This window comes from Artemia sp. Qi Xiang Cuo, chromosome 15 (assembly GCF_049724085.1).
Source record: "Artemia sp. Qi Xiang Cuo chromosome 15, ASM4972408v1, whole genome shotgun sequence".
NCBI lineage: Eukaryota > Metazoa > Arthropoda > Branchiopoda > Anostraca > Artemiidae > Artemia > Artemia sp. Qi Xiang Cuo.
Genome location: NC_142808.1, coordinates 57,348,653 through 57,372,831, shown reverse-complemented (window position 1 = coordinate 57,372,831; position 24,179 = coordinate 57,348,653). Strand labels below are relative to the sequence as shown.

Sequence of the window (24,179 nt, the reverse complement as noted above, 5' to 3'; positions counted from 1 at the left end):
CAAACATACAATATATATTAATGTAAATGAATAAATAAATCTTAAAACAAGTGAAACTTAAATTGAATATGCAAATCAAGTTTGAATCAAATAAAAATAACTACAAACAAGAGTTTGGGTATTGCCTCACTGCAGAAGCCTAAAACCTACTGCGTCATTGGCGCTTTACTGAAAGCTATACGAGTCTTGAACAGTCTTGGAAAGTAAAAACAAAATCAAATTGAATATTAGATATATAATAATATTAATTATTGAAAGATCCATCAGTTCAAGATTTTTTTTTTCATTGTAATTTTTATTTTCATTTTCAATGCTGTAAGGACTGGAAAAGAATAAATTTTTAATATACGAGTAATTCGTTTTCAGTGAAGCGCCAATGACGCAGAAGGCTTTAAGTTTTTACAGTTAAAGAAGGGGGCGGTATCCAAATTTTGTTTGTAGTGAAACTATATTTGTCTTGACCAATCTTGGAAAAAACTAATAAATTAAACTGAATATTTTATGTATAATGATATTAATTGACGATAGCTCATCAGTTCAAAATTTTACTGTAATTTTAATATTTATCTTCAATATTAAGTACAAAAGAAACGTTTTGTAATATAATTCGTTTTCAGTAAAGCGCCAATGACGCAGTAGGTTTTAGGCTTCTGCAGTGAGGCGATACCCAAACTCTTGTTTGTAGTTATTTTTATTCGATTCAAACTTGATTTGCATGTTCAATTTAAGTTTCACTCGTTTTAAGATTTATTTATTCATTTACATTAATATATATTGTATGTTTGTTCGCATTGATTGTTATTTAATTTCTGTTTGTTTTAAGTTTTATTTATACTTTAATAGCAAACTATTTTTTTTCGTTTTAAGCTCGATTTTCATATTCAATCTAAGCATTACTCGCTTTAAGATATATTTATTCATTTATATTATTACTTGCTGTATGTTTTTTGCTATGATTGTTTATTTAATTTCTGTTGGTTTTGGGTTTCATTTATTCTTTAATAGTAATTTCTGGTCGTTTTTAGTTTGAATTTTAACATGTATTTTTATCTGCTGATCTTAAGTTTAAAATGGCCTTTACTTTTCTTTGAAAAACTTATTTTTCGGAAAGTTTTTTTAATTAATTTTCGTTCGTTTTTGATTGCCAAAAGTTTCAAGTTTTTTATGGCATGGGGGGGGGGGTTGCTTACTGTCCGATTATTCTTGACTTTAAAATACAGATCTAGAACTTTAAATTGAAATCGAATGAGGTTTTTTTCAAAGTCTATACGATTACCTCTTTGATAAAAACCTTATATATGAACAATAGACAGCTTGCATAACTTGTGAACAGCGCTTGACAACAATGAATGGATTGAAAAAATAGCAAGTTTAATTAACGGAATCTTGCGTTAATTAATTAAATTACATTAGTTTAGACTACGTTAGGGGGGGGGCGCCCCCCTCGTCCCTTCCCTGGATCCGCCACTGCCTTACACTCTCTGTTTCTTTCCTTGTTATGGAGGAGAGCAGATGCCTAATAGGTGTGTGTTAATACCAAAATATTCTAACTCTCATTGGGCCTTCAGGTTTGAACAGAATTAGTTAAAAGAAGGGGTGGGGAAAAAGGGTGTGGAGGTGCTATTTGCCCTTCTATCACTTTTTATTCTTAAGAGCTGGACTAGAACTTCCAATTTCCAATCAAATGAGCCCTCTCTGAAGCTTATACAAGAATCCCTTCCTGTCCCCGGGCCCTGGGGGGTTTTGTCGACGCCAGAGTTTTGTTACTTAACCTTTCAACTATTTTTAACAAAATAGTATTTTTAATCCTTGCATATAAAGCACCTCTTCGGGGAAAATAATAAAATATTGAAGCTATATAAGATTTATTCATTCATTTATGTTTGCACCGATTATCTTTATGTTTGTAAGATAGTTAATTTTAATGTCTGTTCGTTCGGGGTTTTGTTTATTCTTTAACAGTAGTTTCTGGTCTTTTTGAGTTTTAATTATAATAGGAATTAATTTCTGCTGGTCCTGAGTTCAATATGGCTCTTTACTCTTCTTAGAAAACTTATTTTTATGTAAGGTTTTTTAAAATTAATAATAATAAAACATTGAAGCCTTATGGCCTTTGCTATAGACAGCTTAATTACATGCCTTTGAAAAATCAAACCTGATTTTTTCACGCAACAATGAATGAATCGAAATAATAGCTTCTAAAAACAGTAGCTAGGTTATTCCATTTGTTGATGCAGAAAGAACATGATCGTTTTGATTAGACCATTTTTCAGATTTTTTGTGCCACAATAATTTAGCATTTATCGCAAAGTATGTATTTTAACCTTATTTTAAGTATGGCTGTAATTTTAAGTATTTTATAATAGATTTACAATGTGTTCTTCCCATACAAAACTTTACCTTATTAAAGTCTTTGGAGTGAGGGCAGCGTAGTTAGCATAAAGAAGAAAACTTTAGCTTAGACAGTAGGAGAGGAGGAGGGTGAGGTTGGAGACTCATCCAATACGGGACGGAACTTCACTTATCTCCTCCGTTCCCAATTTAGGAGATTAGAGAGACTCTTTGGGCTGTAGAATGTTGGACTGTTTGAGTTTTGGAAGACGTTAAAATACTCAAAAATACTTTATATTTTTAGTTATTTCAGGATTGCTTTCATAGATTGTGGAATGGTGAGCCCCCTGGCCCATGATTTGGGTGAGCCTCAACTCATAATATGCAATTTTGATTAATTGTTCCGTGTCAGTTATCATTCGTTGTTCAAAGCGAAAGGACCTGTGTGTGATTTGTATTACATTATCTAAAACCTGTTACCTACAAAAGCGCAGTGACCTATTGAATGAAATTGGATATGATTTGTTGGACATAATTAATGAATAATGAACTTGATATTGAATGAAATTGGATACAACAATTTTGTTGGATATTTGGACGGATGAACCGATCATAAGGTGATTCATAAGCTCACGTTGACCTACCTATTCAAAGTTAAGTGTAGTTTTTTGTCTATTTGATAATACATTTCAATGGTTCAGTTCGAAAAGGATGCTGTTGTTCTAGCAAAATACAGAAGTTATCCACCATGGCCCTGCCGAGTGTTGGACATAATTAAGGCCAAGAACAATAAAATATCTTACGTTGTATTTTGTTACGGAAGCCATGAAATCGTAACAACAACAGCCTCATAGCTTTCGAACTTTGTTAGCATTTCAAAGGAGGCTAAGAAGAAAAATGAATTAGGCGTTGCGAACGCTTTTGCGGAATTAGCTGATTTTCCTCATAAGCATCTTGAGATTACCGGTTCGAGTTTACCAAATACATCGGTGAATTCAGTAAACTCTATTTTATCGGACTTGGACACACTTATATCCAGTATCCGGAATGATATTTAAAAATAAGTTTGAAAAAAAGTTGGAATGTCAAATAGTGCGTATATGGTTAACTCTATCGTTTCTCAGATTCACGACTCTATACTCTTTCAGTATTCGGCTAAGTTTGATGATATTGAAAACAAACTACGGGCTCTTCAAAACGCAAACCTAGCCCTGGAAAATAGGGTTGAACAGCTTGAAGCACGTCTTGATGATATAGAGCAGGAAAAACGACTGAATCAGCTCGTATTTCATGGTGTTGACCATAGTGGGGGTCTTCCCATCTCTGAGTGTGTATTGAAAGTGATTACAGATAAAATGCAAATTTCTCATTTTTCTTCGACCGCAATAGTTTCTGTATTTAAATTTCGAGCAAATTATACTGATTCAGACACCATTGTAAATGCAAAAAAGCGTCCTTTGCCTGTGTTGGTTACGTTCAAATCTGCTGAAATTGCAAGAAAAGTGTTTTCATGTAAGGCAAAGCTTGCTCGGTCGGGAATTTTTGTCACCGAGTACCTAACATCAAAAAAGAAACAGATTCTTGACTTGGCTAAGAGTAAGCTTGGAAACAGAAATGTTTGGTCGAATAACGGGACAATTTTTGGGAAAAACTCAGTGGGAGAGATCCGTAAAATTCGAGCTATGGCTGAAGTGGTTCGTCTGCCGAATCTGACCATATAATTTTGTGTTGTGTAAATTGTGTTGTTGAATTACTTCTATGCTTGTTTTTCCTTTTTTATTTTATAGGCAAATTTTCCGTTCCTGTCGTTGTTTTTTTTTTTTTTTTTTTTTTTTTGTTTTTTTTTCCCTTCTTCTTTCTGCCTATCAGTATTTTTTTTTTTCGTAAAGGTAATCACCCTCTTCAATGAGTGCGAATATATATTATGACCCTTTTAATTAATTAGAAAAAAACCGGTTTATTCTTGGAAGCCAAGCTCATGACACACTTGCGGGGGATGATGAATGCATAGATAATTTTTCGTTGAATTGTCGCCCTAGTAATTATGTGAATCCAAATAATCTTTATGAGTATTCAAATCCTGCGAGTGCAGAAAGAGCGATCGTTTTCTGGAATTGTCAAGGTCTAAGAACGGCATATTCTTCTTTATGTGAGATTTTAAGTTCGCTAGATAAGAAGCCGTGCATTGTAGGCCTTTGTGAGACATTTGTTTCTAGCAAGTCACCGCCATGGGATTTTTCTTTCCCAGGATATATTTGCGAGCGAAGAGAACGGACAACCATGGAGCGGGACGGTCTAGGCCTTTTGATTAATGAAGGTACCCAATATTGGGTTAGGGATGACCTTTCCCTGTGACTTGAAGGTAGGATCGAAACACTTTTCATTGAAATAAAAAGTGAAGGGGAAAGGAACTTGATTTTGGGATTAATTTACAAAAATCTGTCATGTGATATTAGTTTTTTTCTTGATGAATTTGAACCGTTGTTAGATAAAGTTAATAATGAAAATAAAAACAAATTTATGATGGGAGATTTTAATATAGATTTACTAAAAAGAGCTAATAGCTTAGATTTTGTTAATATGATGGTGTCACATGATAGTTTTCCTCTTGTGACTATTCCAACTCGGATTTCGCATCTCTCGGCATCTTTAATTGATAATTTTTCGTTAATGGCGGATTGCTTGAAAGATCCCAAGCAGATGTGGTCGTGTCCGACGGCTCGGATCACCTTCTTTTAATTAGTAAAATAAAGCTAAATCAGTCAAAGGAAAATAAACGAAATGAAAGGACTTCGTTTTACCGTGAAATGAATAATAAAAACCTAAAGAGTTTTGCAAATATGATGGATGAAACAAATTTCTTGAGTATAATGGAGGAAAAGTGTCCAAACACAGCATATGACCTCTTCAGTGAGATAGTGACAAATGTAATGTAATGAATGAAACATCTCATTTGCGAAGATTAAACCCTAACAGAAATTTTCTTAAGAAACCATGGATAAAAAAAGCTATTCTAGTTTCAACAAAGCAGAAAAACATACTTTATTTGAATTATTTAATGAATCATTCAGATGATAGTTTTATAAAATTTAAGAGATTTTGGAATATTTTAAATTCAGTAAAACGAAATGCTCAGAAACTTTATTTCCAAAATGAATTTCATGAAAATCAAGGGGATATGAAAAATACATGGAAAACAATAAATAAACTTTTGGGTAAATTTCAGAATAAGGAGGAGGTGAGAGTCATGGAAACAGCAAGAGGTCGTCTTACTGATTCTCAAGACACATTTGAATTTCTGTGTGGTTATTTTGAAAATGAAGGATAAAGACTTTGCGATCAAGCGCGGGCTAAACTACACACATCTGCGAGTTTTGGATCTGTCATTAAAAGACAGCCTGTAAGTCAGAATTCCTTTGAGTTTGCAAGATATTCGGAACGGGAAGTGGCACGATTCTTGGGTACGATGAAGTCAAGCTCTAGCGGGATGGACGAGTTTTCCCTGAAACTCATAAAGGCCGCAAAAACGAGTGTGTTACCTGTGTTGACGCACCTCATCAACCTTTCTTTAGATCTTGGAGTCTTCCCCGAAGTACTAAAGATTGCAAGAGTGATTCCTCTTCATAAAGGAGGGAAAAAAGATGACCCATCGAATCGAAGACCTATATCTATTCTCCCATTTTTCTCTAAGTTGTATGAGAAAGTGGTACATGCCCAGTTAAGTTATTATATTGAAAAGAAGAAAATTCTAATGGAAAATCAATTTGGGTTCAGAAAAAGGCTATATATGGATATAGCAGTTCTGAAAGTGGTTGATTGGATGAATGATGCATTTGAAGCTGGTCTCATACCCGCAGCTGTGTTGTTGGATATGAAAAAAACGTTTGATAGCGTGGACCACTCAGAGCCTATTCAAGCTCTAGACTTGAGTGGGGTGAAGGGTTCAAGTCTGGATTGGTGTTCCTCTTATCTACACAATCGGTATACGATAGTTAAGAAGGGGTTATTTTTATATTCAAAAAATAAAGTATAGTTTTGGGCCCCCCAAGGGTCAATCTTGGGACCTCTGCATTTCATTATTTTCACTGATCGAGTTAAACATTACCTGCCAGAGGCTGGTGTCATCCTGTTTGCAGATGACACTTTGCTCTTTCTGGCAGCGCCTTCACTTGATGTTTTATATAATAAAATTCATAATGCAGTTTCTGAATTTCTAACTTTTTCTCAGCAAAATATGTTAACCCTAAACTTTTCTAAAACTTTTTTCATGATATTTTCTAGACTTTCGTCTAGTGCTGGAAATGACCATATCACGGTTCAAGAAAATATGATAAAGAGAGTAGCAACAACGAAGCATTTGGGGTTTTTAATTGATGAAAACCTGTTGTGGAAAAACCATTCCAGTACAATAGCTGAAAAATTAAACAGAAGCCTTGGAGTGATGCGAAGAATTAAAAATCTAGTCTCAAAAAAGTTCCTGAAAATGATTTATTTTTTTTCATTTTACCCATATATTAGCTATGGATGCTCTATATGGGCAAGTAATTTTGTTACATGTTTCAAAAGAGTACAAAAACTTCAGAATAGTGCTGTAAAATTATTATCTGAATTTGATGATTCTGATGAGGTTCCTGCTTATGAGCATTTTAAAAAGAATAAGTTAATGGATGTATCCCAAATTCGAGATTACCATGTCGCGATTTTCTCGTATAAATATTTGAATCAGCTGCTCACCCCTGCTTTTGAAAATATTTTTACTTTTAATAGAGACCTTCATGATCATAATACAAGAAAAGCTGATGACTTAACTCATGAGTTTAGGAGCACCACTCGGGCATCTTTTGTGATTCGCCATTATGGTCCTCATGTTTGGAATATATTGCCCGAGTGTGTGAAAAATGCGCCTAGTCTTCCGGCTTTCAAGTCACGGGCACAGAAGTTTCTTTTATCTCGTGAGTGAAGTTGGTGTTATGCCCACTCCAGGTTGTCATTCTATTTAAGGTATTTCCCCGATTTAGTTTGCTTTTTTTCTTTTTTCTTTTTTTTCTATCTACTTCTTGTCTTTTCCTCTTTCTCTCTTTTTTCCTTTATTCCTTCATCCGATAATTTTCTTGTGTGTTGAGTAGCAAGGTATGAATGTTATTTTAATTAGCTGAGAGTGATAACCTCGCTTGCCCTTTCAAGCTTATTGTCTTTCTTGGCAGGCGAAAGGCGAATAGTGTTTGTTTTCTTTTTTAATAAATGTATATCTCATCTCTATATCTCATCTTATGTGCATATATTATTCTATGTATGTTATTTTGAGTTATACTTTCATCGCATTGCGTTCATTTTTAAGTCTTGAGATAAAAACTGAAACCTTAGCGTAAATAGTAGTGGGGGGAAGTCTCCCCCCTCACATGCATAATTGAGCAGCCACAGAGAAAGTAATACAAATGAAAATAATCTGTCTTTTGAAAATGTCTTTTTTCAAAAGACACGAAAATAATCGTCTATAGGAACCCGAAGTTCTATCTCTGACATTTCCGTTGATTCTTTATTCTCGTTACTTTCAGATGTAAAATTTAGAATATTATCGAATGGGTTTAGTCGTCCCCTCCCTGAATAATTCACATTTGGAAAACTCACCCCCTGAGAAATTCCTCCCCCCTCCAAGAACATTTTCTTTTCCTGCTGATAATTCCCCGCGTTAAATTCCACCCAGCAGAAATTTCCCAGCCGTGGAATATGCTCCCCCAAACATATTCCCCTCAGATAATTTCGGATATTCATTAAAATGGAAGCTGAAATTTCTAATCAAATTCTTTGGTCAGAAGCAATGCTATAGCGTTACCTAAGTAAAGAGCCATAAGGGCTTAATGAATTAACACTTATTTATTTTTCCAGGGGCACTTTATGTGGAAGAGGTGGTCGGATAAACCTTGGAACGGGGTTCATTGAATTACAAATTAAAAGTTATAGTGCCCTTACACCAGGGGCGGATCCAGGTTTTTTTTTTAGGGGGGGGGGACGCAAAATAGGTTGATCCGATAAACTTGCGTTAGGAGCAAGTTTAATTAACGCAATCTTGCGTTAATTAAGTAAATTACATTACTTTAGACTACGTTAAGAGGGGGGGGGGTTTATTTGCCCTCCAATCTCTTTTGGCTCTTAAAAAGTGAATAAGAACTTTCAATTTCCAATCAAATGAGCCCTCTCTAAAGTTTCTACGAGCATCCCTTCAATAAGAAATAATATGAAGGATTCGGAGAATCCTTAAACTACAACCCTGGCCCTGAGGGCTGTGGGGGAGTTGCCATCCTCAAATACCTAATTTTCAGAACTTAAAACTACGTTTAATAAAATGGCTGTCTCAAAATTCCGATTGGATGTGTTCGGGGAAATGGTGGGTGTGAGAGGGGGGTCAGTTGCCCTCAAATTACTTTCGACTATTAAAAAGGGCATTAGACCTTTCAATTTCCAATTGAATGAGCCTTTTTTGAAGTTTCTACGACACCGCTTTCTATAAAAAACCTTATATACCCCCAGGGTATAACTTAAAACCCTTGCCTTGAGGGTTGTGGGGGAGTGTCCTCCTCAAAAATATTTTTTCTATCTGAAAATCAACTACGCTGAAAAAAATCGCTATCTCAAAATTTTGATTGGATGTGTTTGGGGGAATGATGGGCGTGGGGGGATAGTTGTCCTCCAATCACTTTCGACTATTAAAAAGGGCACTAACCCTTTGAATTGCCGATCGAATGAGCCTTTTTTGAAGTTTCTACGACAACGTCTTCTATAAAAACCTTATATGCCCACAGGGCATAACTTAAAACCCCTGCCCTAAGGGTTGTGAGGGAGGGTCTTCCTCAAAAACATATTTTCTATCTGGAAATTAACTACGCTGAACAAAATGGCTATCTCAAAATTTTGATTAGATGTTTCTGGGGGAATAATGGGCATGAGGAGGGGGGGGGCTAGTTGCCCTCTAGTCACTTTCGACTATTAAAAAGGGCACTAGTCCTTTGAATTTCTAATCGAATGAGCCTTTTTTGAAGTTTCTACGACAAGACCTTCTGTAAATACCTTAGAAGTCCCCAACCCCAGGACATAACTTTAAACTCTTGCCTTGAGGGTTGTGGGAGATTTTCCTCCTCAAAAACATATTTTCTATCAGGAAATCAACTACGCTGAACAAAAGGGATATCTCAAAATTTTGATTGGATGTGTGGGGGGAAATGATGGGCATGGGGGGGGGGGGCTATTTGCCCTCCAATCACTTTCGACTATTAAAAAGGGCACTAGCCCTTGTAATTTCTAATCGATTGAGCCTTTTTTGAAGTTTCTACGGCAACGCCTTCTATTAAAACCTTATATGCCCCCAGGGCATAACTTAAAACCCTTGCCCTGAGGGTTTGGGGGAATGATGGGCGTGGAGGGGGGGCTAGTTGCCCTCCAATCATTTTTGACTATTAAAAAGGGCACTAGAACTCTCGATTTCTAATCGAATGAGGCCCCTCTGAAGTTTCTATGACGACGCCTTCCGTATGAAGTGCCTCTGGGAAAAAAATAACAAATAAATAAATAAATAATAAAACATTGGAGCCGTATGGCCTTTACTATAGGCAACGCTACAGCGTTTTCTCTGATTTGTCCAGTTGCCAACCCTGATGTGTATATGTTTAAGATGGTAGGTGCAGTTAGGATTGAGTTGATGGACAACTCAATGGTCTTCAACGATATTCTAGGCCCACTGGATCGATACGATCACCTCTGGGGAAAAAAACGAAAAAAAAACAAATAAACACGCATCCGTGATCTTTCTTCTGGCAAAAAATTCAAAATTCCATATTTTTGTTGATAGGAGCTTGAAACCTCTACAGTAGGGTTTTCTGATACGTTGAATCTGATGGTGAGATTTTCATTTAGGTTCTATAGCTTTTAGTGGGTCTTTCCTCTTTTTTTCGAAAATCAGCCAAATTTTTTAAGGGGCGTAACTTTTGATGGGTAGAACTAAACTTGATGAAACTTATATATTTAAAATCAGTATTAAAATCTGATTCTTTTTGTGTATCTTTCGGTTACTATTGAGCCGGGTCGCTCCTTACTTACAGTTCGTTACCACGAACTGTTTGATCTGATGTGAAACTAAATACCTAATCATGTGTGAGCAGACAGTGGTTCATATGCTCATTTAAGCAATTGTATTTTATCAAGAAATTAGTGTTTAGATATCATTTGAGCAGTCCGAATCAGTTATTCTTTATACTTGCATTTTCTTTGATAAAAATATAGATGGCTGAAAACATGACTCCTGCCATAAATAATTCTAAGTGTTTGCACCGAAAATGCTCTAAATATACATAGTACAATACATATATTGCATATTTATATTAGAAATACTTTTAGTGTTAAATTGTATATTTTTATCGCATAGATAGAGTCAAAGACATACGCAAGGTGGATCCTCTGTCAAGATCCTCTGTCAAGATCCAAAGTCAAGATCCTCTGAAATTCTGAATTTTCCCGAATTTCTGGGCACTTCTTTTTTAAATTATATAATTAGATTTGTTTTCTATTATTGGGCTCTCTCGAATAAAAAATTGTGTTTATGTCCCTGGAACAAATGATTTTGTATCCATACTTTGTATCACACTACATTTTCTTTGAACCTTCATAGCCTTTGATGTGATTTTCCAAGAGCTATACAATCATCTATTTCCAAGCAACTTTAAGATAAGCTAATAGCATAAGATATCAAACCACCGTCTAGGTTGACCCATAACGAACAAATCAAATATAGCCTCAATGTCTAATGAATCACGACTGTTAGAACTCCATCCAACCGTTTTGAGTCTCAATTCTTTTTGGATGAACAAATTGTTTTTTCTCTCTCAAGGGATTCCAAACTAGACCGAGCTATGTGCATCATATGGAACGGAGCATGAAAGTGACATCAATAGATCAATTGAGGGAGATAAGCTCTTGTGAAGGATATAGTAGCACAAAAACTTTCCGTGATTTTTATTGGCTTAAATTTTCGCGTAAGTGAACCGGGAGGGGGAGGGAGAGATTTAACTTTTTGTTCTTTTTACTGACTTCAAATTTCCAAGAGGAACACAAGAGACACAATCAAAATTTAAAAGATGAGCTTTTGGTTTGCATTTCTTACATTTGCTAAAGTAGTTATGCGATTGGCTTCCTAATATACGTCACAGCACCCTTCTCATGAACCTATAAAAAAGTGATGTCTCTCTTTCTCTGCAGTCGAGACCGTATCCTTGATTATTGTTCGGGGTGAGGGGTTTATTATTATTCGGAGGAGGGGGACTGAAAAATGCTTTAGAAAACGCAACAAAAATTTGTTTATATTAATTTTTGCTATATTTTACAAGACAGACACAAATTTCGGAGGTTGGATTCAAAGTGAATACACGCCCCCCACTTTACCCCTTCTCTAATTTTATGAATTGATGTCAATGATGAGGGGCAGGTGTACAGTTCCCAAGGCGTTAAGTTTGAAATTTTAAAGAAACTGCCTTGTTAGAAATATTTTCCACTTGAGACAAATTTTGAAATAGTGAATTATGTTTATGTTAAAGCAAATAGTAATTTTTGATTATGGGAATTCATAGTTCATTAATATACCCGAATTTGAGTGTTAGGTCTAACAAATAACAGATGACTGGCAGTGTTTTCACTTGCTCTTTTTTACAATCCCTTAAACGTTGGAAATGTTTTTCGTAGAAAGATCCAATGATGGCGTTTTGAATTCAGAAGCATTTTCCGTAAGCCACTAGATGCTACTAATATCCCATGGTCGAATTAAATTATCGCATTTTAATAATTAATGAATTAACAATAATAATTAACAAATTAATCAAATTAACCCGGCAACTTTGGCACCTTAATCGTTCGCAGTTACAAGACTGGAATTTTGCTCAGATTTGAAAACATTTTTCTCTTTTGCTGGCTAGTAAGGTTATCCAGAGATTTCTATTTTTTTAATGGTTTTGTCCAACACCTTTACAACAAATGCCCAATACCACAGACGATAAAAGTCGCAGATCAGACTCTATCAAAATTTGGGTCTGAGTTGGGTCAGGCCTGTTGACGTCGAACAGAAACATTAGAATTTGCGGCAGAATTCTCTGGCGACTTGGGGTAAATATTATATTACCCCGAGAATTATCTGGCGACTCGGGGTAAATATAAATATTATATAAAAGAGCCAGAATGTCATATTCACTATGGAAGTTTCATGAAAGTTTCGTCAATTCATGACAATTAGGGGAAGGGTAAAATTGGGGGGGGGGGGGGAATCACATTTAAACCCAAGCCTTAAAATTTGTGTCTGTCTTGTAAAATATAGCAAACATTATTATAATTTTATTTGGCTTTTTTTAAAGCATTTTTCAGTCCCCCTCCTCCGAACAATAATAAACCCCCTCTACCCGAACAAAAATCAAGGATACGGCCTTGGCTACAGAGAAAGAGAGACATCACTTTTTTATAGGTTCATGATAACAAGGGTGATGTGACGTATATTTAGAAGCCAATCACATAATTACTTTATCAAATGTAAGAAAGTGAATATGACATTTTCAATAGGATCCCGGTTTTTCCGTAGGTATTCCGCTGATTTCGTATCTATGGTCTTTTGCCCATAGACAGACATCAAATTCCGTAGATTTATGGAAAAATTCGTAGAAGTGGAAACACTTCTGATTGCTTTTATCTAGAATATCCATTTAACCGTCTGTTGAGGTTCTCTTTCACTCTCACGACAAACTACAGTGACAAACCTGGCAGGTTGATAATAAACAATAAATCTTACAATTCCACAATAACAAATCACACCGGTTATATTGTCACCGGCATTGGTGTTTCATGAACTTTGACAAGATCAACAAACAGGGCCGTATCCAGGATTCTCTTCAAGGGGAGGGGTTTACAAAAGTATTTTTTTGGGGGGGGGGGGTGCAAAAAACGTATCAAAATTTTGTTTATATTCATTTTTGTGATTCTTTTTCGAATCAGACAAACATTTCAGGGGAAGGGTGTTCAAACCACCTAACTCTCCCCTCCGTGGATACGGCCTTGTCGACAAACAAGAATACAATTGAAATTGAAAAACTAGAATACGAAACATGCTTTCATTTGCCTTTATTAAAGTCCTGTTTTCGTTCGGTGTTTTACAGACGCTTAGCGAATCAGCCAGTCCAAAACTTGTTTTCAGAAGCTTTTTTAAAGTTTAAATTATCAAGAATTGAAAATGCCTAAATAGCAAGAAAACTAAGTAGCTTAGACAAAAAGGAAGTGATGGTGAAAAAGGGATGTTGAAGAGGCATGTTTAAAAGACATGCCTTGTTTTTATTTTTCCTTTTTCTCCTTTTTTCTTCCTTAACTATTTATTGTTTTGCATGAACATAAGAAATGTCTGCCAATCCACAGAGAATTGCTAATGTAAATTCAATAGTTAAAAATCCATACTAAATTACTACAATAATTAAATTTCAGTGAATTAAAAATTATTCAGATTTTCTTTTAAAGCTAATTAAGGGGGTGCAAAAGCTAAATTCTCATATTCAATGGAATTAATAACTAAATTCCAATAGAAACTGATTAGAAATAATCAGTATAAGTTACAAGGAGCCTGGGGCAACAATCCTTTGGCATGCTACAATTTTGATCTAATAGATATACAAACGAAATACTTTAATAGTCTTAGAAAAGGGGAACTCCCCTCTTCAGAGAGGATATTGTTATAATAAAATCAGTATAAATATAATAGAAATAATGTAAATATAATAATAAAAGAAAAGGATATCTATTCACATGGATCGATCCTGCATATCACTATGTTTCCTACAGGGCTGAAGCCATCTTGGCACCGCCCTGTAGACACTCTTGAATATGCAATTATCTTAATCCACCATTTTACTAAAATAACCTTTTAATATCTATATTAATATAACTTCTTATTTGACTAAATAAAATGTATGGCAAGTTCACTTATAAAAGAGTTGAATCTTGTTGTCCCAAAAGTAAGAAAATATAAAAAGTCAAAGATCAGATTTGTTTCCTAAATTTTGTCTTATTGGAGGTTTTCTTGTCTTTTTTACGTCTCTGAATTTTTAAGTATAGGATCAGCCAAATAAAATTTGATTTTTTTGCGCTACCTATCAATGCAGTCGATTTTTTTCCCGCTTAAATGTCTATATGGGAGGATGTGAATTACATATAAGGAGCTCCATTCCCATTAAGTAGGGCCGCAAAAGGTGGGACTAGAATGGTTCATAAGGCCCCCTCTGACCAAAAATATACATTTATAGATATTTATTACTTAATGTTTGTTTATAAATTGACTTTACCTTAATTTCCACATTTGGACAACCCTTCGAAAAATGAGTTACACCTCTCCTGAAATGGGTTTCAGACTTACACCTTATCTCCTATTGCTTTCAGGTATGCCTTAAAACATTTTCTGATGGTAAGCATTAAAAGGAGAACCGGAAGACTTACCTATTAAGCGTGATAGCAACCATTGACATCAATGACGTCCCTACGTTCCCATAAAAGAAGAACGGGAATGTTTTGCAAAGCCCGTCTCCATGTACCCAAGACTCAGATAAATAGCGTGACACTGTGAGGGGTAAATTAATAGCACAAAATAGTAAGTCTGAGGCAGTTAAACTTAATACGAATGAGGTTGTCGCATGTGAGCGGAGCTTCTTGGAATTTAAAAGTGCCACAAATGTGACCAAGTTGCCTTAAATAAAAAAAAAATTGATAACTTTATGAAAATACTGTTTGAAAATATGAAAATTAAATTAAGAATTAGTAACAATGAAAATAATAATAACAAAATGAAAAAAACAATATCGAAGTACCAAATGTGTATGTGTCTCCATCTTCTTTTTTCTGTTCAGTTTTGTTTTTTTGGTAATTGTTTTCATTTAATTTGGGTAGTTTGATACGAGTGTGTTAGTAAATACCAATGAATAGTCCCGCCTGCTCTTTCAAGCTTCATTGCTTTTCTTGCCAGGTGAAATGTAAATACATCATCTTTAAAATACCAAAGACAGTGAAAATGGTTTGTTATTGTTTGAATTAGTTAAGTAGAAACTTACACAAAGGCATAGACGAATATCTTAGCAAATTAGGGAAGATTAAGCGTTCAATATTTAAAGAAAAAGCCTTCAAACACAGTTATGTAGCTTTTTGGTAGTAGCGGGTGCCAAATTCAACAAAAAGAAACGTGGGTGAAAAATCAGTAAAAATAGGTGTAAAATCAGGAAAAAAATAGGCTAAAAACATATGGTGCCAAACAGCTTAAGAAGATGTTTTTTTTTTACATTGAAGGTTTGGCTATCTTTGGGAATCAACAGATTTTTACTGTTTAAATTTTTAAAGACGAAAACTGTTGCATCCCTAAAAAACAGCCAGAACGTTACGGGGGGGGAGTAACAGAAACAAACATGGCAGGGAGACTGGTTTCTTTCCAGTAATTTTTGTCCCTTAAAAACGGCATAAGAGCTTTTAATTTGCAACCAAACAAACCCCCTCAAAAGTTTCTACGACCCGCCCCCCCCCTTAATACGAAGCAGCCAGGGAAAAAGACAAATAAAAATGTTTATTAGTTAGGCGGTGGTATTGCCCTGCTTCTTATCTACCTAGTGACTGAACTTCATTTAATGGTGAAATGTCAATGCTTTTAAAACTAAATTTGTTTGTTTGGTTAATATTGGTTTCAAATTTAACTTTTTTTCAATTTTTTTTTAATATGTCTTTCACAGAAAAAAAAATGCAAGAAAACCCTCTGTTGTCGTTGTTAAGAAAAACGATGAACCATGTGGGAAAAAACATTGGAAAAATGTGAAAACTTAGAGAATTTTGCCAAAAACCAGCGAAATTTGGATTACATAAAACTGACTATAACAGAACATTTTATGAATTTTGCTGATAAGATTAGAGCGAGAATCTGTTTGTTTAAGTAGCTGTTTTGGGTTGGAAGGGACAACTCATAATTACGAAAGTCATTTTCTACCTAAACTATTCTGTGGGACATGGTGATGTGCTATCAATCGTTTAGCAAAAAAATTTTATCTTTTAAATATATTAATTAAAAAAACTTTTTCCACAAAATAAGTTTTTCAAAGAAAAGTAAAGCGATAATAAAATGGAATAATCTACCAAGCTTGAAACTACCACAAATCAGCATCGATAAATAAATGAAACCCAAAACGAACAGAAATTAAAATAAATTACCGAGCTAAACTCGAGCAGAAATTAACACAAGTTGGGCGCAAAACCCCTATGCCTTCCCAAGGCCAGAACAAAATTTGCACCTTACTGAAAAAAATACCAATGAATGTGCATTGTCAGTTTAATTTCTGCTCGTTTTGAGTTTGACTCGGTTATTTATTTTAGTTTCTGTTCTTTCTGGGTTTTTATCGATGCTGATTTGTGGTAGTTTCAAGCTTGGTAGATTATTTCATTTTATTTTGGCTCATTTTTTGTTTAATGGAGTTCTTTACTTTTCTTTGAAAAACTTATTTTGTAGAAAAGTTTTTTTTTAATTAATTTCTGTTCGTTTTATATTGACATAGTCTTTTAAGGGAAAAAGAAAATAACACTTTAAATATTTTCGTTTTTTAAGACTTTATAGTTTGGCCTGCTATTTGTATGCTGGAGAAAAATTTTAAGCAAGTTTTAACAATATACACCATTTTAAAAATCTGGACACATTTAGTACTCTTTAAGTTAGATTCATACCTCCTCTAGTTGACCTGAAATGGAAAACTTGATACCATTCGCAAAAAAATCTGTTTACTTTCTTTGATAGCTTTGATACACTTACACTGTTTTGATTTGGTTAAATTTTAAGAACAGATGTAGAGCAGTCGAATTTTAAGAGCAGTCGTTCTTGGGATACTGCTGAGATGCCTTATTTGGAATTAGCATTATCACAATGCATTTTGATTTATTCTTAAGGCAACATTTAGTTTTTAAACATAATGGGCAAATGGGAGGGTGGGAGTGGAAGGGGGATTAGTTGTCCTCCAATCACTTTCGACTAATAAAAAGAGCATCAGCCCTTTCTATTTTCAATCGAATGAGCCCTTTCGAAATTCCCACGACAACTCCTTCGATACGAAGTGCCCTGGTCTAAACAACAACAACAACAAAAAATATTGCTAATCACTTTCAACTATTAAAAAGGGCACTAGCCCTTTGAATTTCATATCAAATGGGCCCTTTTCTTAAGTTTTTACGACAACATCTTCTATAAGAACCTTAAATGCCCCCAAGGCATAACTTAAAAACCTTGCCCTGAGGGCCGTGGCGGAGTATCCTCCTCAAAAACATATTTTCTATCTGAAAATCAACTACGCTGAACAATATGGCTATCTCAAAATTTTTATTGGATGTGTTTGGGGGAATGATGGGCGTAGGGGGGGAGGTAGTTGCCCTCCAATCACTTTCGACTATTAAAAAGGGCACTAGCCCTTTGAATTTCGAATCGAATGAGCTTTTTTAGAAGTTTCTACGACAACGCCTTTTATAAAAAACCTTAAATGCCCCCAGGGCATAAATTAAAACCCTTGCCTTGAGGGCTGAGGGGGAGTGTCCTTCTCAAGAACATATTTTCTATCTGGAAATCAACTAGCCTGTACTAAACAAAATGGCTATCTCAAAATTTTGATTGGATGTGTTTGAGAGAATTATGGGCGTGGGGGAGGGGCTAGTTCCGATCCTATCACTTTCAACTATTAAGAAGGGAACCAGCCCTTTGAATTTCCAACCGAATGAGCCTGTTTTGAAGCTTCTACGACAACGCCTTCCTATAAAAACCTTGTGTCCTCCTCAAAAACATATTTTCTATGTGGAAATCAACTACGCTGAACAAAATGGCTGTCTCAAAATTTTGATTGGATGTGTTTTGGGGAATGATGGGCGTGGGGGGGCTAGGTGCCCTCCAATCACTTTCGACTATTAAAAAGGGCACTAGCCATTTGAATTTCCAATCAAATGAGCCTGTTTTGAAGTTTCTACGACAACACCTTCTATAATAACCTTATATGCTCCCAGGGCATAACTTAAAACCCTTGCCCTGAGGGTTGTGGGGGAGTGTCGTCCTCAAAAACATATTTTTTATCTGGAAATCAAATACGCTGAACAAAACGCCTATCTCAAAATTCTGATTGGATGTGATTGGGGGAATGATGGACGTGAAGGGGGGGGCTAGTTGCCTTCCATTTCGACTATTAAAAAGCGCACTAACCCTTTGAATTTCCAATCGAATGAGCCTGTTTTGAAGTTTCTACGACTACGCCTTCTATAAAAGCCTTATATGCCCCCCAGGGCATAAATTAAAACCTTTGCCCTGAGGGTTGTGGGGGAATGTCCTTCTCAACAAATATTTTCTATCTGGAAATCAACTACGTTGAACAAAATGGCTATCTCACAGTTTTGATTGCGTGTGTTTGGAGGGAAGATGGGCGTGGGGGGGGGGGGGGCACTAGTTGCCCTCCAATACCTTTCGACTATTAAAAAGGGCACTAGCCCTTTGAATTTCTAATCGAATGAGCCTTTTTTGAAGTTTCTACGACAACGCCTTCAATAAAAACCTTATATGCCCCCAGGGCATAACTTAAAACCCTTGCCATGAGGGTTGTGGGGGAGTTTCCTCCTCGAAAAATATTTTTTATCTGGAAATCAACTACTTTGAACAAAATGGTTATCTAACAATTCTGATTGCATGTGTTTGGGGGAAAGATGAGCGTGGGGGGGGGGGCTAGTTGCCCTCCCATCCCTATTGACTGTTAAAAAGGGCACTAGCCCTTTGTATTTCCAATCGAATGAGCACTTTTTGAAGTTTCTACGACAAAGCCTTCTATAAAAAGCCTTATATGCCCCCAGGACATAACTTAAAACCCTTGCCCTGAGGGCTGTGGGGGATTGTCCTCCTCAAAAAATATTTTTTATCTGGAAATCAACTACGTTGAAGAAAATGGCTATCTCACAATTCTGATTGCATGTGTTTGGGGAAAAGATGGGTGTGGGGGGGGGGGGGGCTAGTTGCCCTCCCATCCCTTTTGACTATTAAAAAGAGCACTAGCCCTTTGAATTTCCAATCGAATGAGCTTTTTTTGAATACGAAAACGCCTTATATAAAAACCTTATATGCCCCCAGGGCATAACTTAAAACCCTTGCCCTGAGGGTTTTGGGGGAGTGCCCTCCTCAAAAACACGTTTTCTACCTTGAAATCAACTACGCTGAACAAAATGGCTATTTCGAAATTTTGATTGGATATGTTTGGGGGAATGATCGGCGTGGGGGGGGGGCTAGTTGCCCTCCAATCACTTTCGACTATTAAAAAAGGGCACTAGCCCTTTTTAAGTCTCTACGACGACCCTTTCTATATGAAGTGCCCTGCTTTAAAGAAAAAAAAATAATAAACTGTACAATATGTCAACATTGATCTTATATGCCCTCAGCGCATAAGTTAAAACCCTTGCCCTGAGGGTTGTGGGGGAGTGTCCTTCTCAAGAACATATTTTCTATCTGGAAATCAACTAGCCTACACTAAACAAAATGGCTATCTAAAAATTTTGATTGGACGTGTTTGAGAGAATGATGGGCGTGGGGGAGGGGCTAGTTCCGATCCTATCACTTTCAACTATTAAAAAGGGCACTAGCCCTTTGAATTTCCAACCGAATGAGCCTGTTTTGAAGCTTCTACGACAACGCCTTCTATAAAAACCTTGTGTCCTCCTCAAAAACATATTTTCTATGTGGAAATCAACTACGCTGAACAAAATGGCTATCTCAAAATTTTGATTGGATGTGTTTTGGGAAGTGATGGGGGGGGGGAGGGGGGGTAGGTGCCATCCAAACACTTTCGACTATTGAAAAAGGTACTTGCCCTTCAAATTTTCTATCGATTAAGCCTGTTTTGAGTTTCTACGACAACGCCTTCTATAAAGGCCTTATATTCCCCCAGGGCATAGATTAAAACCCTTGCCCTGAGGGTTGTGGGGGAGTGTCCTCCTCAAAAACATATTTTCTATCTAGAAATCAACTACGTTGAACAAAATGGCTATCTCAAAATTTAAATTTGATGTGTTTGGGGGAGTGATGGGCGTGGGGGGGGGGGGCTAGTTGCCCTCCAATCACTTTCGACTATTAAAAAGGGCACTAGCCACTCCACTTTCCAATCAAATGAGCCCTTTTTGAAGTTTCTACGACGACTCCTTTGATCCAAAGTACCCGGGTATGGAGAAAAAAAAAAACCATTGTGCCCACATCGCTCTTTACTTAGGCAGCGCTAGCGCGCTCCCTATGATTCATTTTCACTCTCTGTCCTGAGTTTGTTAAAGACTTTTAGAAACTATTCATTAGCGCTCTAGTTGAAACAGACGAAAATGTTTATGGCTGAAATGGCCAGACACGGAGAAAAAAAACATCAAGAGAAATTAACAGGATTGAGCCAATATCCAGGGGCTGCCCACAATCCAACCCATAGTGCACACCCCAAAGCATCAATCTTTCCACCCACACAAAATTGTGAGTACACAATACGTAATTTTTCTTTGGATTCAACTGCATTTATAAAAACATTCTTAGGGAGCCACAGAAATATTTTGTGAAAAACTCAAATATATAATCCATTGAATATGCAAGATGACCCTTCACCCATCTTGTACAAGGAGGCCATCATAAAATTTTTCTAGGAGGATCAAATTTATAGGGAAAATCAGAATTTAACAATGAATGGGTGTGACAAAATTGGTTAAAATACGTTAAAAATGATAATAGGTAGTAATGTCTTCAATAAAATAAATATGACTTAAACGGAACTGAGAATAAAGCGGGTTAAATACACAGGGGCCGAGATCTAAATTTAATCTTTTAATTGAATTTCTTCTTTCCAGAAGATTGGGGGGGGGGCATTCCCCCTGTGTTTATCCCTAGTTGTACCCTTCTTCCTGCATTTTCTGCTGATGAAGCAAAAGGTAGAATGTCTTTTTAGCCCCATGTCAGGGGCGTCACTTGGGGGAGGCAAGAGGGGCAGTTGTCCCCCCAATAATATGGAGAAAAATTGTATATCCCATGCCCCTTGACTATCCAGATATGGATCGCTCTTGCCCCCCCCCCCCAAAAAAAAAGAATGAAAATGCCGGAGATTCGACCCTGCCCCATGTTATCCTTTTGAAGTGCCCAGTGCTGAAAATCAGTAAAAATGGTTGCTAAGGGATCCAGAATCTCTTTCTCAAAACTTATAAATCTTACCTTAAACTGCCTGACTCTTTTGGAAAAGTGAGGTTCCAGCGCCTCCATAAGGGAAAAACAAAGTTTTATACAGATTTTTTTGTAATTCTACTGGCTTTAAATATCATAAATAAAAGCGCCAATAAGGTTTTGCGGTTTTTTAATCGTTTAAAAATTTGATATAGAAGTAATGAATAAAAAAGGTGCGATTATTTGGCTTCCCTTCAAAATGCACTTAAGGAATTAGTCAGATTTAGCAGCAGCATGCGCTAATTGGTACCAATTGGAGGGGGTAGGAGAACCATTGTCCCCATTCTAAATTTTGAAAAACAGCATTTTTGTATTTTAATAAAAAAAAAATTGAAAAAGTAGCTCGCCTATATTATGAAAAATCATTTTTTGGGCGTTTTTAGAAACAAAATCGAAACAAAATCTTTACTCCTTCCTAACAATTTCGCGAACTGGCCCTTTTGTATTTTAATTACAAAAATGAAAAAACAACATAAGTAACTCATTCAAATTTTGAAAAATATATTTTTTGCGTCTTCAGAAGCAGAAAAAATCGAAACAAAATCCTTATCCCTTCCTGACAATTTCGGGAATTGGCACCCGTGTCTGAATGGGTTGAAAAAGTGAAAGTAAAACATACCTATAAGGCCAAAGATGATGAACAAGATACCACAAATTGCGGCAAAGTAAGATGCTTCTGAAGGGTATACGATTTTCACTGGCTGTAGGTAATTCTTCAGTGTCTCATTTGGTAAACCACCCATTTTTCAGTCTGTCATTAATTTTACGATTCTTCAAATACAGTATTTATTCCCTACCAAGTTCTTGATTCGTGGTTGTTTTGTCAAAATCTGTGGAATAAAAGAGAGAATTTATATTTTAGTTAAATACATTCTGGGCAGGGGCGGATCCAGTATAATTTAGGGGGGGGGGCAAAATAGGTTAATCCGATAAACTTGCGGAGCAAGTTTATTTAACGCAAACTTGCGTTAATTAATTAAATTACACTATTTTAGGCTACGGTAGGGGGGGGGCGCCCCCCGTCATCCCCCCTCTGGATCCACCACTGATTCTGGGCAACCAAGCTCAGGAACATTGATGACCAGATTATATTTTGCCAGCAAAAGCATCAGTGGGGGGGGGGGGAATAACTATTACTTGAAATGGCTATAGCAACTTTGCCTGAGTTTTTGATTCACCCACCCAAACACGACCTGAATTCCTTAAGGAATGCGCCAGGCTATGGCTCTTAGCATCCATAAAATGAAATGTCTTAAAATAAGTAGGCGGGGGGGTCAAATTTTTTCGAAAATGCTGGTAAAAATACTAGTAAGCGATAAAAGGATAAACATGGGTAGCTGCTGAATAGTGCACCACTTTTGTTAACTCCGCCAAAGCTCAAAAGAAGGGTAGCTGAAGGAGTACAGAAAAAGAGAGGGGGAGAGAGGGAGACAGAAAGAGACTTGAAAAATGTATGTAATTCCTTATTTAAAATATTTTTTAATCTAAGAAAATCTGCATCATATATTAGAAATAAATCCTTATTTAATAGGAGATTAAATCTCTAAGGAATTGATTTAGATGAAGTGGGTGAAGTGAGACCCTGCGGAAGTCAATGGTGACTAAGCGAGGCCCACTGAGATTATATTCTATACAAGTATCAATACAAGGGTTGCCAATCCTTATGAAAGGTGGAATATTAGACAAAAGGGGCAGTCACTCTAAAATACTTGTTTCATGCTTGTCTATTTTTAGTGAATGGAATGGAGCTGAGAGTGAATCGTATTTGATCAGGCAGTATAAAATAACCCCCAAAAAGAGCATAAAAAAAGCCCAAGGAATATATAAAAATTAAAACAAAACCCTAAAACAATGAAATTCTGACTTTACAACATGAAAGATGTTTCTGTTAATCATATTATTATATTTTCCGCCATTATGTTTTCCGCACCTTTCGATAATCATTTCAAATAATATTTTGATAAATTACGCACTCAATCTTACAAGGAGGTAAATTCCAGACTAAGAAGACAAACCGGTTTAATACAGGAGCTTTAAGTATCCCTCGAACTATTGAAGAAATACATTTTAGGACTATACAACTAACCATCAGGGAGGGGGGGGTGCATTTGTAAGTGACTTGATTATTATTTTTGAAAGAGCATACAAAACGGAATTAAGTAGTAGCTTCATCTTGTCCCTATGTCCGTTATGGAATCTCGTATATATTTACCGAAATTACAGTCCTAGCCAAACACATTATTCTTAAGAGCATGATAGAAAGGGAACACAAATAGCCCCGCCTCTTTCCCAGATTTACTCATTGTTGCTTTGTTGTAACTATAGCCAATAAAAAAGCTCAACACCTGATTGGTTCTTTTGTATGAAATTTTAAGCCAGTAAAAGAAAGACCGGTTTTTTAGTCATAGTTTCTTTTTACAAGCAAACTCTCTATTTTACTGTGATGTAGACTTCATGTCCCTGGCTGAAAGAACCAGCCGCCTCATTTCTTAACATTTACACTCAGCATTATAGAGCATTAAACCATCTTAATGGTTTAATGCCATTTTTGGTTTAACCA

The 24,179-nt window shown here is 36.1% G+C and overlaps 1 protein-coding gene across 1 annotated transcript in view; it reads right to left on the bottom strand.

Moving 5' to 3' along the window:
• Window positions 1-24,179, bottom strand: part of LOC148943900 (protein trapped in endoderm-1-like) — a 118,133-nt gene that overhangs the window by 84,296 nt on the left and 9,658 nt on the right. Inside the window, exons 2-3 of the mRNA XM_089101847.1 lie at window positions 22,239-22,449; window positions 14,836-15,082 (exon numbers count right to left, since the gene is read on the bottom strand). Coding sequence (XP_088957973.1) covers window positions 14,836-15,082; window positions 22,239-22,362 — 371 coding nt within the window. The 5' untranslated portion in view covers window positions 22,363-22,449. The remainder of the gene's footprint in view (window positions 1-14,835; window positions 15,083-22,238; window positions 22,450-24,179) is intronic.